General features: G+C 37.2%; 1 protein-coding gene across 1 annotated transcript; it reads left to right on the top strand.

Moving 5' to 3' along the window:
• Positions 1 to 1,244: 1,244 nt before the first annotated feature.
• Positions 1,245 to 8,658, top strand: LOC127442235 (receptor expression-enhancing protein 6-like). The gene is made up of 5 exons (XM_051700114.1): positions 1,245 to 1,529; positions 3,635 to 3,728; positions 3,928 to 4,066; positions 8,056 to 8,224; positions 8,404 to 8,658. The coding sequence occupies exons 1-5, from the start codon at positions 1,412 to 1,414 to the stop codon at positions 8,436 to 8,438; spliced, it is 555 nt and encodes a 184-aa protein (XP_051556074.1). The 5' UTR covers positions 1,245 to 1,411; the 3' UTR covers positions 8,439 to 8,658.
• The last annotated feature ends 6,823 nt before the right edge of the window (positions 8,659 to 15,481 follow it).

Here is a 15,481-nt window from a genome sequence, read left to right as displayed (position 1 = left end):
TGACCTCATCAATAAACAACAAATCCAATGTCTCGTGGGTGGAAGTGCCGCCCCCTTTTGGAGTAAACCCGCCCTTTCTGGAGTTTTGCCGCCCTCTTTTGGAGTTCCCGGGGCTGCTGCAATCTGCTTGGATGTATGAGAAGGGTATAGCTGCAGGCATTACTCCAAAAAGGGGCGTGATCTCCAAATCACTAATGAAGATATACCTAACCTAACCCTTTCCCTTACCTTAGCCGTGAGTGGAAGTGACGCCCTCTTTTTGAGTCGGCTCGACTCCCTTTTGAAATAACCACGCCCCATTTTTGAATAACATCGCCCTCTTTTGGAGATTTCGCCCCCATTTGGAGGTCTCCTGCCTGCAGCTATACCTACTTGGAATGTATGGGAAGAACACCAAGAGGAAACTATAAAAGAGGACAGTGCCATCCCCTGGCACATTTAAAAACGGCATATGCACTCAAAATAAATAAATAATTTTAAGATTCATGCATTTCAGTTGCATAACGAAATTCGAAATTAATATATATATATATATATATATATATATATATATATATATATATATATATATATATATATAATTATTATTAATTGAATTTTATTAAACATTACACAATATAATTTGATTGAAATTGAATCTTAATTGAATTGAATCTTAAAAATAAGCTAAAATATATTTGTGAATGTGTGTTTGAAATGAACAGCTAACAATAAACAGTCACAGTTGTGTTTGAATTCAAACCAAACCAGTTACATCGATGGCCATGTGTATTTTTTTATTTTTTTTTTCCCCAAGACTAAAGATATATGTTCTGTAATCAATATTATTCAGGATTGTTTCATTTAAAATTACATTTAGAAATGCAACTTTAATGCGTTTTATTTCCATCTGCGCTCTTTTCCTATTTTTGTCTATGTAGCGTGCTGGACGGACGTCTTTGACCTTTGCGGCGTCTCGCGCAAGAACACCGCGTTTGTTTGTTTTTAACGCTTGTCGAGACACCTGCGTTCTGTTACATGCGTTGCTCTGCGCCTAGATGTATAGCCCATAGCCCAAGTACGCGTTCGGTCTGAACGGCTAATCAAAAAACACAAGCTCTTCGCACGAACTCCTCCTTCAATATTCTGATACGGCTTGCAGTTAACAGGATCACAATCACCTGCGAGGGAGGGAACCATACACTTATTTACTCGATTCTATTGGCCGTCATAGATTGTCTGCTCAGCTCAGTCCCCGCCTGCACGAGCCAGTCATGTGCTGCTGACAGGGGAGAAAGCTCGGAGCGGGGTACTAAACTTTTCCTAAGTAGATCCTAACTCTGCTAGGCTTACACAACTGTTTACAGAAACTAATTCTTGGTTATTTAGAAGTACGTTCTGGTCTACGGCATTACAAACGAGAAAGGACAAAATGTTAAATTCTCTTACAGAACGTTATGAAGCGTTTTTTAAGCAGAAGAACGTGGTAACGGATTTTCTAAAGGTGTTAGAGGAAAAAACTGGAGTTCAGAAACAGTATATTGCAACAGGTACGTCATTGGTTGTAATGTTTGGCTATGAGCTTTTATTATTTAGTAGCAGCCGATTATGTAATTCAAGCGTTGTGCCATATCAGCTGTCAGACAGCCTACTGCCCCACACTGTAGCCATAGTCGAATATTGATTTTCTTTCTGAAAAGAATGACTTCATTCTTTAACACGTCCGTCACAAGTCAATGTGACTCACCTGTATTATAAAGGCGCTAGTGAATGTTGCAAATGAGTGCAAAGGGTTCTCCAAACCACTGATAAGATGAACATTTTAACTTCTGTGTCTGCTTTGTGTGTGGGTGACAAGAACAGATTCTGCTCAAGCCATTTTTCCTGAGGGCTCTCTTTAACCTCGCTCTTTTGTAGTATTAACATCTGTGGGTGTGCCATCAAGTGCCACTATTTTATGGTCCATGTGCTTGCCCTGCTGCATGACTTGTTACCTGAAATGTCTGTAATGTGGCTAGATTTTAAGATCTCTCTGGGTCTAATTTCTCCTACCAACAGCTGGTCCCAAGGGTTATATTTAAACGTATAGTATGTCCTCAAGTGTCTGTGCAGAATTGCAGTGGCTAGTCTATGTAGCTTGATTCAGTCAGCTCTCAAAAATCTTGTTTGCACAAATGTCAAAATAAAAGGTTTGGTGTTGCCAGTTTCTCACATATCACATGTGGAGGTACTGCATTGCCAAGACTTGTGTCTATAGGTGTAGCCTGTCCTCAGCATAAGGAGGTCGTGAAGGTTTCATTTTAGGCAATACCAAACTTAACTGAAGTGCACAGACTAAACATATTTGTCAGTTAAACTCAAGAAAACTTTTACATCTGTTGTGTGTTATGATGATTTCTTACAGGAATTCTTCACCCATCATTTACCCTCATGCCATCTCAGACTTGTATGACATTCTGTCTTTTGCAGAATACAAACAAAGATTTTTTTTTGAACAATTTCTCAGCTGATATTTTGGGTTAATAAGGACTGAATTTTACTCAAAACCAAGGAAAAAATTCCCACTCAGATATTGCAAGTACATTTTAACAGACCATATTTTCAAGTAAAAGCTACACACAATTCTCAAGTTAAGTTTACTTGACTGTGTTTCAAGTACATTTTACTCACTCTTTTATAAATTTTACTAAAGAAATGAAGCACTGAATAAAGCCATGCTTTTTAAAAAGTGTACTAGCATTACAATGTGTTTTAAACAGGAAAGTTTAATGCATGCTATGTAGTCAATTAGACAACATTACTTCGCTTTAATGTGAATAGAAAAAAGATCCAGAACGGCACACGCAGACCTGAACACAAAACACGATGACGGAAACAATCGACAGATAATTTCTGATCATGAACAAATAATTTTGAGTAGAAAATAAACTTCAGACTTCACAAAACAAGAAGTGTAGCGAAAAAATCGCCAATAAAAACTGTGTAAATCAATTTGCAAACAGTGCCCCCGTGGAAGTTCATTAATTATTCAAGCCCGGTGCATGCTGGAAACACCAGCTTTGAAAAGTTAAGTAAAATTTACTTATTTGAAATTAACTCAAATTTGCAAATAAATATGACAAGGTTTAAGATTTAAAACCTTTTTTTTTTTTTTTTTCAGTTTCCTAACGTCATCGTTTTCAAAGTATGCGGTTTCAAAAGTGTTTTCAAAAGTCTCAGATTTCAGTGGAGGAAAACGCCATTCTAGTGTGGGTGAGAGGTGTAAACATAGTAAAAAAAAAAAAATGGATGCATTTTCAGATGAAAACGTATTAGTGTGGACGTGGCGAAACCAGGGACACTGTTAATTGATTTATTTTTATTTTATTGTTTTATATTATAAAAAAAATTAATAAACTTCTCTTTGGGTTTGGAAAGGTTTTATCTTTGGGTTATAAATGTTATAAATGTTTTATGAAGCTATAAGCATCTTAAAATTACACCTTAACTGTTCACAGTATTTTGATATGTTCCTTGTGTTTTGAACAGGCTTTTTTTTTTCTATCCCGTTTAGTGTCAACATTACATCGTACTGTACACAATGCCATCAGTGCTCCTAAATGCCCTTCTCCATTTGAATATTTTCATTGGTCACGTGTCACTGTTTGTTCTGCAGGTGCAGTGTCTTTGGTTGCGTTGTATCTCATATTTGGATATGGTGCCTCTCTCCTCTGCAACCTGATTGGTTTTGCATACCCAGCATACGCCTCGTAAGTGCATGAAATGTCAGTTTTCAAAAGTGTCTAGTATGCATATTGGCAAACATGACCCAGGAGATTCCCACATTTATATATTTTGCAAAGCATGCTGGAAGCACAAAAAAAAAAAAAAGAAAAGAGAAACAGCACTTTCTCTACAGATTATTGACTTCTGGCTTGTTTGTCACATGCCATTTTCTTCCTGATGCAGCATCAAAGCCATAGAGAGTTACAGTAAAGAAGATGACACCAAATGGCTAACCTACTGGGTGGTTTATGGACTATTCAGTGTGGCTGAATTTTTCTCTGATATCTTCCTCTTTTGGTTTCCTTTTTACTATGCAGGGAAGGTAAGTTGTTCCTCATTTTTTCATTTATGTGCTAAACATCTAGCATTTGTCAACCATCTGTTTCAGAAACTTTTCCACTTTGTTGTGTGTGTGTGTATATATTGGCTTGCTGTATGAAGATTGTATGTATTGGTATGTAGGTCATTACAGAGTGGTTTTGCATAGTGTATGTATATTTATAATGCCTGACTAACTGCAACCTCACCAGCCTCATTTCAATTTTAATCCTTGTTCTAAATTTATTTTTGTTGTAAATGTCTTTACAGCCAATTTGAAATAAACGCATAAGTGGTTGACTAAGTTACGTAAGTTGAGGTCTGGCAAATGAGATTTGTTAATGCCTTTTTACAGTTTTACTCATTAAATGTAAAACGTGCAATTTCCAGCCAGATTTCATTAAAATTACATGACTGTGGCAACATTTTAGCAAAATGTTATTACATGGTTTGTTACACATATTGCGGCCTTAGTGGGGCAGTAGGCCTTAGAGCATTAACCTTTTTTTAAGGTTAATGCTCTAAGTTTTAAATCAACAAAAACCTACCTAAACCTAACCGATAGTGTCATAAAAAGCAAATGTGACCTGAAACATACAATTGCTAAAGCAACCATGTAATTTGTTGTGGTGCTTCTATGACGCTCTCGACTTATGCGTCGACTTGCGTACTCTCTTCAGGACTCGTACTCTGATCCTTTGCATCGCAAGTGCAGCACTCTATCAGTTGAGCTACCGTGCAATTTCTATGCACTCAAACAAGCTTTAGTTGGGTATGTAAATGCAAACACTGAAATGTATTAATTTACAAGTCATCACTTTAGTAAAAGTGTTTGATACCATTTTTTTTGAGAACGAGTACTTTTGTTTTTTTTAAATCCATATCAGCAGTTTATTTTGTTTAAATAAATTCATAGTATATAAATTAACAATTAATTTTCAACATGATATTGTTATTTTGTTACTATTATTATTATTATTATTATTATTAGTAGTAGTAGTATAACAGTGAATATTACATAACTATACAGTAGTGATCTATTTCTGTTATACTTTTTTCATCTAAATCGAGCTTTTATTTTGAAGTGTTTCTGTGTTGTTAGACCATGGAGCTCTGACATAATAGTATAGTGACGGGGACACTTTACTGTAAAAAGGCACAGTCCTTCGGATGAGTCGTTAAACCGAGGTTCTGACTCTCTGTGGTCATTAAAAAATCCCAGGGCACATCCTCTAAAGAGTAGGGGTGTAACTCTGGTGTCCTGGCCAAATTCCCCCTTGTCAATCATGGCCTCCTAATAATCCCCATCCATTAATTGGGTCTATCACTCCACTCTCTCCTCTCCACCAATAGCTGGTGTGTGGTGAACGTACTGGTGCACTATGGCTGCCGTCGCATCATCCAGGTGGATGCTGCACACTGGTGGTGGTTGAGGAGAGTCCCCTGTTCACTGTGTGAAGCGCTTTGAGTACAGTGTCCGAAAAAGCGCTATATAAATGCAAAATTAATTTATTCATTCATAATGACGGCAGATTCCAAATCCGGAAAAGCCAGTCGCTACGTGAATCGCAGTGATTATTAAACCGCAAAAGGCTACTATTTAAATAAATATGTAGTCTGTATATGACTCGTGCTAAAAAGTGAATTAGTGCTCTGCCTGCTTTATTTGCTACAAATAGAGCGTGCGATGCTCATTAGTGTTTTCCGTGTATGAGTCAAGGATCTCTTAAAGGTATAAGCAGTAATGCTGCATTCCATTCAACTCAGAAAGTTGGGTTTTCCAACTTCTTACTGGGAAAAGTGCAATGGAACGCCACTTGAAGTCGTAATTCCAACCTGGAAAGTCGTGCGGAAATTTTAAACTCAGATTTCGCAGAGATGCAGGTGTGTGACATCACACAATCATGTTGGCACCTAGGAAGATACATTCAATTGTATTAAATAATATCGATAAATGAGTCAAAATTCCTACATTACATGATATTAAAGCGTGTTTAACAAACATTAGCAGAGTAGCAGGTGTTCAAACCATGGTAAATTATACTCTCTTTTGATAATCGCACACCTGTAGCACATATGCTAGCGTTGCAGATTGTTTTTGACTTGGGTTGCTAGGAGACATCTCTGGTGACAAACAAACACCTGCTAAGCTACCGGGAGCGTTGCAGTTTTGTTTCCTTAAATGTCATCTTCTGAGCATCTGGCAATGGAATGCATTTATGGTTGGAGATCGGAGATATCAAGTAGGAAGATCCCACATCCAATTTGAATGGAACGCAGCATAATGCCTGCACAACACTGGCTCCACACATTCACAAGCACTCACATTTAAAACACTGCATGTGCAAACTATCCATTTTTCGAATCAATTCGCTGCTTTTGCTGTTAATTTTCTCACTAGGACATGATGTGATTTTAATTTGTGCACTGAGTTTTTATGTAATGACATTTGTACGTCAGATTGTATCGGTTTTGCATACCGATACATTATTATGAGTAAGCGTGCCAGTACATGAGCGCGGTATTGGACCCGATTCCGATACCATTATCGGTATTGGGACATCCCTAGTTTAGATGTCATAAGGTTGCATTGTGTGAGGAACAGGGTGAAAAGTAAGTGTTTATGGATTTATTATCTGTCGTTTTAGTCATGATTTGTGTGAATGCTGTAGCGGCTCAAATGTTTATTCGCGACACATACAGCGAGTCACATTAAAATCCTTTTGCAAAAATGTAGGTATAGTAATGTGATTCTGTGACACCAGGTTGGCAATATTTTTTTAATCATGTTTCCGGAACACTCCCCCTGTCTTTAATTGGATGTTCAAACCGGTAGTCCCGCCCAAAACTCACTCTATTGGTTGGGCCAGTGTTGCTATATCAGAGTGGTTGGGATGCTCAAACAAACAGAGCAACGTTTTGATGGCACTGCAGAGCTACATTGTGTACACTTTTCGGGGGAATCAACATCTTATAGTTGTCCTTGCATTTCAGGTTCAGATAGGAAAAAATATTACACTTCCCCTTTTAATTAAATAATTTTAATGAGATCGTTCACCATGGCATGACAGTTCCATGAATTTTAGTGTGAGAGAATTTTAGAGATTGAGTGGGTAAAATTGAATACAGAGTGGGTTGGATCTTTTCTAAAGGCATGTTTTGATTAGTTTGTCAAGAGGTAAGTGAGTTTGTGTCAAGGCCAAGGGAGTGTTTGAACACTAAACTGTCAATAACAGACTATGTTAAGGTAGGCCACCTGGAATGTTCAAGGTACCATTTAAAAACTTAATTTGAATACCATGTTCTAATAAGTTGGGAGTGCAGTGGACTTCTGTTTAGTTTGGATCTATGAAGCTTCCATGCAGATTCTTCCTTTTGTGCTAACTGTAACTGCCACAAACAGAAATGTTTTTGATTGGAATAGCAGCTAATCAGCAGGCCAAGGTTGAATTTTGAGAATTTTTTTTTCTTTTTGCCATTTCCTGTAATGATTTTGTTGGAAAATCTGCATAAATCTGCTGAATGGATTTACATTTCAAATTTAAATCTGAAGTGTATAACTTGTTTGGTGTTATAATACTTCTCCGATCCCAGCTAAAAGTAAGCCATTCGTAGGTTATTTTCTTGAAAAATTTAAACACTGTGTGTCTGTGGCACTATTGAAATTCCTCTGTTTGAGTGGCCCATCAAGCCCAACACAACTACATTGCCTTAACCAATGGTGTGAGTTTGGTGCGGGATTGTCTGTTTGTTCGATCAACAGCAAGCGAGGGGAGTTTTCGGAAAGCTGTTTAAAAACAATATTTATTTTCGCAATTCCATTTGGTGGCACAGAAATTACACACTTTTAACCCAATTTTTAAACTGAAATGTGTGGAAATATGTGAATGATGGGTATCCCACATCTGTGGAAATCTTTCGTTCTGTATGGACTTGCTAATCATAAGTTGCAATCTAATATGTCCTACATGTTTTTATTTCTCTTCATTCCAGTGTTTGTTCCTTCTGTGGTGCATGGCCCCATTCTCATGGAATGGCTCTCAGATCATATACAGGCGTCTGGTGCGACCTTTCTTCCTCAAACATGAAGCAGTGTTCGACAATGTTGTCAGTGACTTGAGTGGCAAGGCCAAAAGTGCAGCAGAATCTGTGGCAAAGGAAGGTAAACCATGCCCTTTCTTGTGACAACTAACAATTCTATGTATCTTCATCAGTTTACCTTCATTTTTTAAATTTTTCATTCCATTTTGCATTTATGAAAGCTAATCAATATTTGGGCATTGTTAGCGATTTACAGTCAAACGCTTCCTGTGTTTTGCTTTGGCAAATTTTTCTCAACAGGCCTTACATTGCTGAACAGTGAGAAGGATAAATAAATTGACGAAGGGGAAGAATCATTTTACCAGGAGCCCTCTGTTTACACTGTATTTTTTTTTTCTTTTGCCTAGCACTAAACCCACTGAAATTATGAATCTTTACTGCATCTGAGCCAGTTTTTGAATTTCTCAATGGTCCTCAAATGTTCTTGAATTGCTATATAATTTACTTTCACATGTTTTGTGTTCAGACAATAAATTATTTTATCACTTTGACCAATTCACTGTATTTTAATAATAAAGAACTGGAAATAATTATACCTAAATATAAAGATGTTTCTCAAATTTTATTAAAGTTAATATTAACTTTTAATAACTTATTCTGCATGGCCAAATATTATTTCAAACATTGTATGTTTTTGTCTGTTGTGTCTCAGGAATGACAACTGGAAATTGTCAGATTTGTTATTTGTATATTAGTTTCTAGCATGACCAATGTCAATCCAATATACATAATGGGTTATGGACATGGTAAAAGTACATGGTAAAAGCATGCGGACCCCTTCTTCTAAATAACAGATTTAGTAATTCCTGTGAGGACATATCTTTGTTTCACAATACAAAGACATTATATAGAATTGTGCTTTCAACTGTGCTTTTAACTGAACTTTCTAGAATCTCACTGTATTATGTGTAACACTGGAATTACTGGTATATCCAAACCTAGTTAGAAGTAGGTATCCCCATACTTTTGGTCATAATGAGTGAATTTGCTATTACTCCGTGATTTCACTGTGGAGGTCTGGATTAGAAGTAAATGTGTTCATGCGTTTATTCAACTCACTTTAGTTAAGATGTAGCAAGCAAATCATTCAAATCAAATCAAGTCATTGTATTTATGTGTTTCTAGGACTTAACCGTACATCCTGTTGAACAGATCATTGATTATATGGGTAAATAAGTATTTTAAATTGTGGCCTTATAGGGTCTGTTCTGTGTAAGAATCTGAGTGACTTGGTGCCTCCAATGATCAAAGGACCTTATCTGCCATGGGTTGTCCTCCACCTGCTAAACCAACTGGGTGTGAGGGCTCATTGGGTTCCTTCATGCACCCATAGAGAATGAGGGTGATCACTGCAAGTAAATTATATGAAAGATTAAGAGTGGGAAAAGCAGTGGTTGACCTTGTGGATTGCTGCTTGAGTCATTCATATTATTTGTGTGATTGTGGGTCTGAAATGAGACCCGAAAATAATGGAAATGTATGATACCTGCTGTATACAACTATAAAACTTCTATTCTATTCATGGAGAGTTACGGTAAGAAATTGACTAAAATGGCATCTAGAAAATGTGCTTGCCTGTAGAGTTTGAACTTTTACTTTTTGACTACACACTTCATGCAGAGTTCTCTTGTCATGCAGAGCTACAGTTTATCTTAACATGGTACTTGGTTTTGCATAAAGTTTTTATATCAGTAGTTGTAGCCTTGCTATCAATAACTTTACATTAATGGAATCATATTAAACAGAGTTAGGGTATAAAAGCACTGCAAGGGTATTAGGCAAAGGTATAATATTTTCTTTTGGCTGATAAAGTGTTATGCAACAGAGCTGCTATGTTAATCAGAGTTTTTCCAGAGGTGGGCAGAGAAATATGAAGCCATTTAGCACCCTTTTAGTATGATGAACTTGAGCGAACTAATTATACGATTTGAAGCTACACTGAAGTTTCGGTGAAAGAAAACAGCCTATTGCGTAGTCATACTTTATATTGGAGGCAATATTTAAAAAGATAATTGCTGTGTACTTTTGATCTCTTTTAAGTGCACCTATTCCACCTGACAAAAGCATTGTCAAAAACTGTCAATACTTCATGTCAAAAAGAGGTTACTGTGTGAAGGTTGTGAACCCTTAATTGTTTGTATAATTCTGAAATCGAGTCATACACGTAGAATCTGATTAAATGAAACTAAAATAAACTACATTTATAAGTCAAATATTCAACAAGATGTTGTGTGCAAATACAGTAATAATAAAGAGTATATGCATCGTGTAATTGCGCAATATTTATTCAAGAAAGGCAATAATTGTAGTGCATGTGGGAATTCAAGTATTCCAGGGGGGTTCCTGGGAGGGAGTAAACAAGGGTGTGAAGCCTTGTGTGATAGTTTGCTGGAGATAATTAAATGCTGAGCTTTAGACAATGACAACATTCTCATATTACAGTTTAACTGGAAGAGGACTATGTGAATGGTGGTGCAGAAGGTGTCCTAGTCAACCTGTTGGGGCAGTAGCAAGCTGTAAGGGGACTAATGTTTAAGCACTGTTTAAAGGGATAGTTCATGCAAAAATGAAAATTCTCTCATCATTCACTCACTCTCATGCCATCCCAGATGTGTATGTCTTTCTTCTGCTGAACAAAAACAAATATTTTAAGATCTCAGCTCTGTAGGTCCTTACAGTGCAAGTGAATGGTGACCAGACATTTGTAGCTCCAAAAATCACATAAAGGAAACATACAGGTGCATCTCAATAAATTAGAATGTCGTGGAAAAGTTCATTTATTTCAGTAATTCAACTCAAATTGTGAAACTCGTGTATTAAATAAATTCAATGCACACAGACTGAAGTAGTTTAAGTCTTTGGTTCTTTTAATTGTGATGATTTTGGCTCACATTTAACAAAAACCCACCAATTCACTATCTCAAAAAATTAGAATATGGTGACATGCCAATCAGCTAATCAACTCAAAACACCTGCAAAGGTTTCCTGAGCCTTCAAAATGGTCTCTCAGTTTGGTTTACTAGGCTACACAATCATGGGGAAGACTGCTGATCTGACAGTTGTCCAGAAGACAATCATTGACACCCTTCACAAGGAGGGTAAGCCACAAACATTCATTGCCAAAGAAGCTGGCTGTTCACAGAGTGCTGTATCCAAGCATGTTAACAGAAAGTTGAGTGGAAGGAAAAAGTGTGGAAGAAAAAGATGCACAACCAACCGAGAGAACCGCAGCCTTATGAGGATTGTCAAGCAAAATCGATTCAAGAATTTGGGTGAACTTCACAAGGAATGGACTGAGGCTGGGGTCAAGGCATCAAGAGCCACCACACACAGACATGTCAAGGAATTTGGCTACAGTTGTCGTATTCCTCTTGTTAAGCCACTCCTGAACCACAGACAACGTCAGAGGTGTCTTACCTGGGCTAAGGAGAAGAAGAACTGGACTGTTGCCCAGTGTTCCAAAGTCCTCTTTTCAGATGAGAGCAAGTTTTGTATTTCATTTGGAAACCAAGGTCCTAGAGTCTGGAGGAAGGGTGGAGAAGCTCATAGCCCAAGTTGCTTGAAGTCCATGATTTGGGGTGCAATGTCATCTGCTGGTGTTGGTCCATTGTGTTTTTTGAAAACCAAAGTCACTGCACCCGTTTACCAAGAACTTTTGGAGCACTTCATGCTTCCTTCTGCTGACCAGCTTTTTAAAGATGCTGATTTCATTTTCCAGCAGGATTTGGCACCTGCCCACACTGCCAAAAGCACCAAAAGTTGGTTAAATGACCATGGTATTGGTGTGATTGACTGGCCAGCAAACTCACCAGACCTGAACCAATTTCAATTTCCTGAACCGTATTGTCAAGAGGAAAATGAGAAACAAGAGACCAAAAAATGCAGATGAGCTGAAGGCCACTGTCAAAGAAACCTGGGCTTCCATACCACCTCAGCAGTGCCACAAACTGATCACCTCCATGCCACGCCGAATTGAGGCAGTAATTAAAGCAAAAGGAGCCCCTACCAAGTATTGAGTACATATACAGTAAATGAACATACTTTCCAGAAGGCCAACAATTCACTAAAAATGTTTTTTTTTATTGGTCTTATGATGTATTCTAATTTTTTGAGATAGTGAATTGGTGGGTTTTTGTTAAATGTGAGCCAAAATCATCACAATTAAAAGAACCAAAGACTTAAACTACTTCAGTCTGTGTGCACTGAATTTATTTAATACACGGGTTTCACAGTTTGAGTTGAATTACTGAAATAAATGAACTTTTCCACGACATTCTAATTTATTGAGATGCACCTGTAGTACTCCATACGACTCCAGTGGTTAAATCCATATCTTAAGAAGCGATATGATAGGTGTGGGAGAGAAACAGATCAATATTGAAGTCCTTTTTTACTGTAAATATCCACTTTCACTTTCAGATGTGAAAGTGAAATTAAACAGGTGCCACATGTGACTTTCAGATGCAAAAGGGTGAGTGAAAGTAGAGATTTAGAGTAAAGGATTTAAATTTTGATCTGTTTCTCACCCAGACCTATCACATACCTTTGAAGATATAGATGTATTCACTGACGTCATATGGATTACTTTTATATTTCCTTTATCTGATTTTTGGAGCTACAAAGGTCTGGTCACCATTCACATGCATTGTGAGGACCTACAGAGCTGAAATTTTCAAAAATCTTTGTGTTCTGCTGAAGAAAGAAAGTCATACACATCTAGGAGTAAATTATTTTTCAAAATTTTTTATTTCTGGGGGAAGTATCCCTTTTAAAAGAATACAGGCCAGAATCACTCTCAATCTAGTCATTATTAGGTGCTTTGAGAGAATGATCATGGCTCACATGTGGAACCACATCTCATTAAACAGGTGGGGACACTTGCCCAGGAAAGGAATAAGCTAAAAGAGGACATTGACTAGATCTGTGGCACATACTTGGGACATCATCAAGTTCTGGGACAATGCATATATTCTTATGGCATGCCCTGAAGCCTTGCATAAGTGCACTCTACTGCTTGCAGTGTGTGGATGGTTAATATTACAACACACTTTCTTCCAACTCTGTACACTTGTGGTGTTACATAAAAATACAAATGAAACTATTAATTTTTATGAAGGATAATGGTCACCTCTTGTTGTCTGCTCTGTTTCAGTTCTTGTATTACTGAGTTCTACCGGCAGAGGGAGACAAACAGAACTTATTTACTATGGTGAACTGTCAAGACATACCAGCAATTAATCTGGATCTTTAGTTGTTTAATCACATTATACTGTATTTGTTGAGTAATACAGATGCAATAAGAAGAATGCGAACCTGAATGTTTACCGGATTTTCTGCTTAAAGTTGTCCTAAAATTTGATCTGATCTTCAGCCACAACAATAGATAAACACAGTCTGCTTAACACACAAATTGAAAACAGTGCAAATATTCACAGTGCAGGGTGGAAAAAGTAGCCAATGTGAAGCAAGCTGTCACATAATGTTTCCTGCATCTGTATGTATATCTGAATATCGAATAAAATAATAAAACAAAAATGAGTTTCCTTTTATTACCTGCAAAATTATTATCCACTCTAAAATCAAATATAATTCTCTTTGTTGACACAGGTGCAACTCATGGGTTACATGCATTCACAAAATGTATTCTTTTTTAATTTGCACAAAACCAAACCTCCTTGTGCTCCCTAAATGCAAAGAACTACTATTATTTCTAATCCAAAATTAGAGTCAGTGAATGTAAAACCCGGTGTATTTTTGTCAGTTTTTGTAAAGTGCAAATTGTCCCTCCATTTACACGTGTCTTCAGCATATTTTGAAAATGTATTAATAATAATAAACTTTATCTTATATAGCACCTTTAAAAGTAACTTCTCAAGGCATTTTACACAGTAAAAACAAACATATAAGAATACAAAACATAAAGATTAATGAAATTTATAAACATGCACATCAAAATACAATTAATAATAAATCAAAAACACAATAAAACATGCATATAAGAATACAAAACATAAAAATATAAAAATTTAAATTAATGAAATGTATAAACATGCATAATTCTTAACCATTCCGAAATAATTTAATTTCATTTTATGACTGAATATTAAGCCTAATATTTGGATACATTACTGTCTCATTCATTTGTTTAGTTAAGTCACTATAATGTAACACAGGGCTAAAAAGAAATGAATGTGCTTCAGTTCTTACACACCCAGAGCCTTGTTTCTGGCTACACCGCTGGGAACTATAGGGGGTTATTGTGAGGTGACTAATATCCAGCCACTGTTTGGGTCTCACTGTACAGCCAACAGGCCTGACCTCCTGCTTCCTGTAAGCTATTATCAAACTATACACCCCAGCATGACTATTGTGCTTATATTTGGTTGTCTACTGCATAAAAAGAGCCTGCCAGTCCAGGTCTAATGAACTCCAAATCAAAATCTATACAACAGACTTCATGCTTGCCTCATCTAAGCACTTGTTTTAGCACTTGACTTATATCCAGACTTTACTGTAGGTATTGGGGGGACCGGGGCAAGTTATTACACACTATTACATTTTGAAAGTCAACAACACAAATGTTTTCTCTTGCAGTGTTTTTTTTTTTTTTCTCCCCAATTTGGAATACCCAGTTCCCAATGCACTCTAAGTCCTTGTGGTGGCGTAGTGACTCGCCTCAATCTGGGTGGCGGAGGACGAATCTCAGTTGCCTCCATGTCTGAGACCGTCAATCTGCACATTTTATCACGTGGCTTGTTGAGCAGGTTACCGTGGCGACCTAGCGTGTGTGGAGACTTCACGCCGACGAGCCCACCACATGCCGCACCGAGAGCAAGAACCACATTATGGCGACCACGAGGAGGTTAACCCAACGTGACTCTACCAACCCTAGCAACTGGGCCAATTGGTTGCTTAGGAAGCCTGACTGGAGTCACTCAGCACACCCTGGATACAAACTTGCGAACGCAGGTGTGGTAGTCAGCGTCTTTTTTTTTTTTTTACTTGCTGAGCTACCCAGGCCCCCTCTTGCAGTGGTTTTATATGTTATAAAAAGATTTGTGAATTCTCTCCTTCAAACTAAAATTACAATATCATCATATTTTTGCTGTAGCTGTTGGGTAAACAAGTGAGCACAATAAAATCCCACATAGCATATTTTGACTGAAAGGTTGAACTGTGTTCTCAGGACAACAGTATTTTTCATAGATGTCTGCTAAATGACTAAATTTAGGATGGGGCAAGTTGTCACATTTGTTTTACAGTAATGTTATACATTTATACAATTCCTTAAAGTTTTTTTGGCCCAAACACTGGTTTG

This window comes from Myxocyprinus asiaticus, chromosome 6 (genome assembly GCF_019703515.2).
Source record: "Myxocyprinus asiaticus isolate MX2 ecotype Aquarium Trade chromosome 6, UBuf_Myxa_2, whole genome shotgun sequence".
NCBI classification, from domain to species: domain Eukaryota; kingdom Metazoa; phylum Chordata; class Actinopteri; order Cypriniformes; family Catostomidae; genus Myxocyprinus; species Myxocyprinus asiaticus.
The sequence above is the reverse complement of the archived record's forward strand: the minus strand, read 5'-3'. Positions and strand labels throughout refer to the sequence as shown.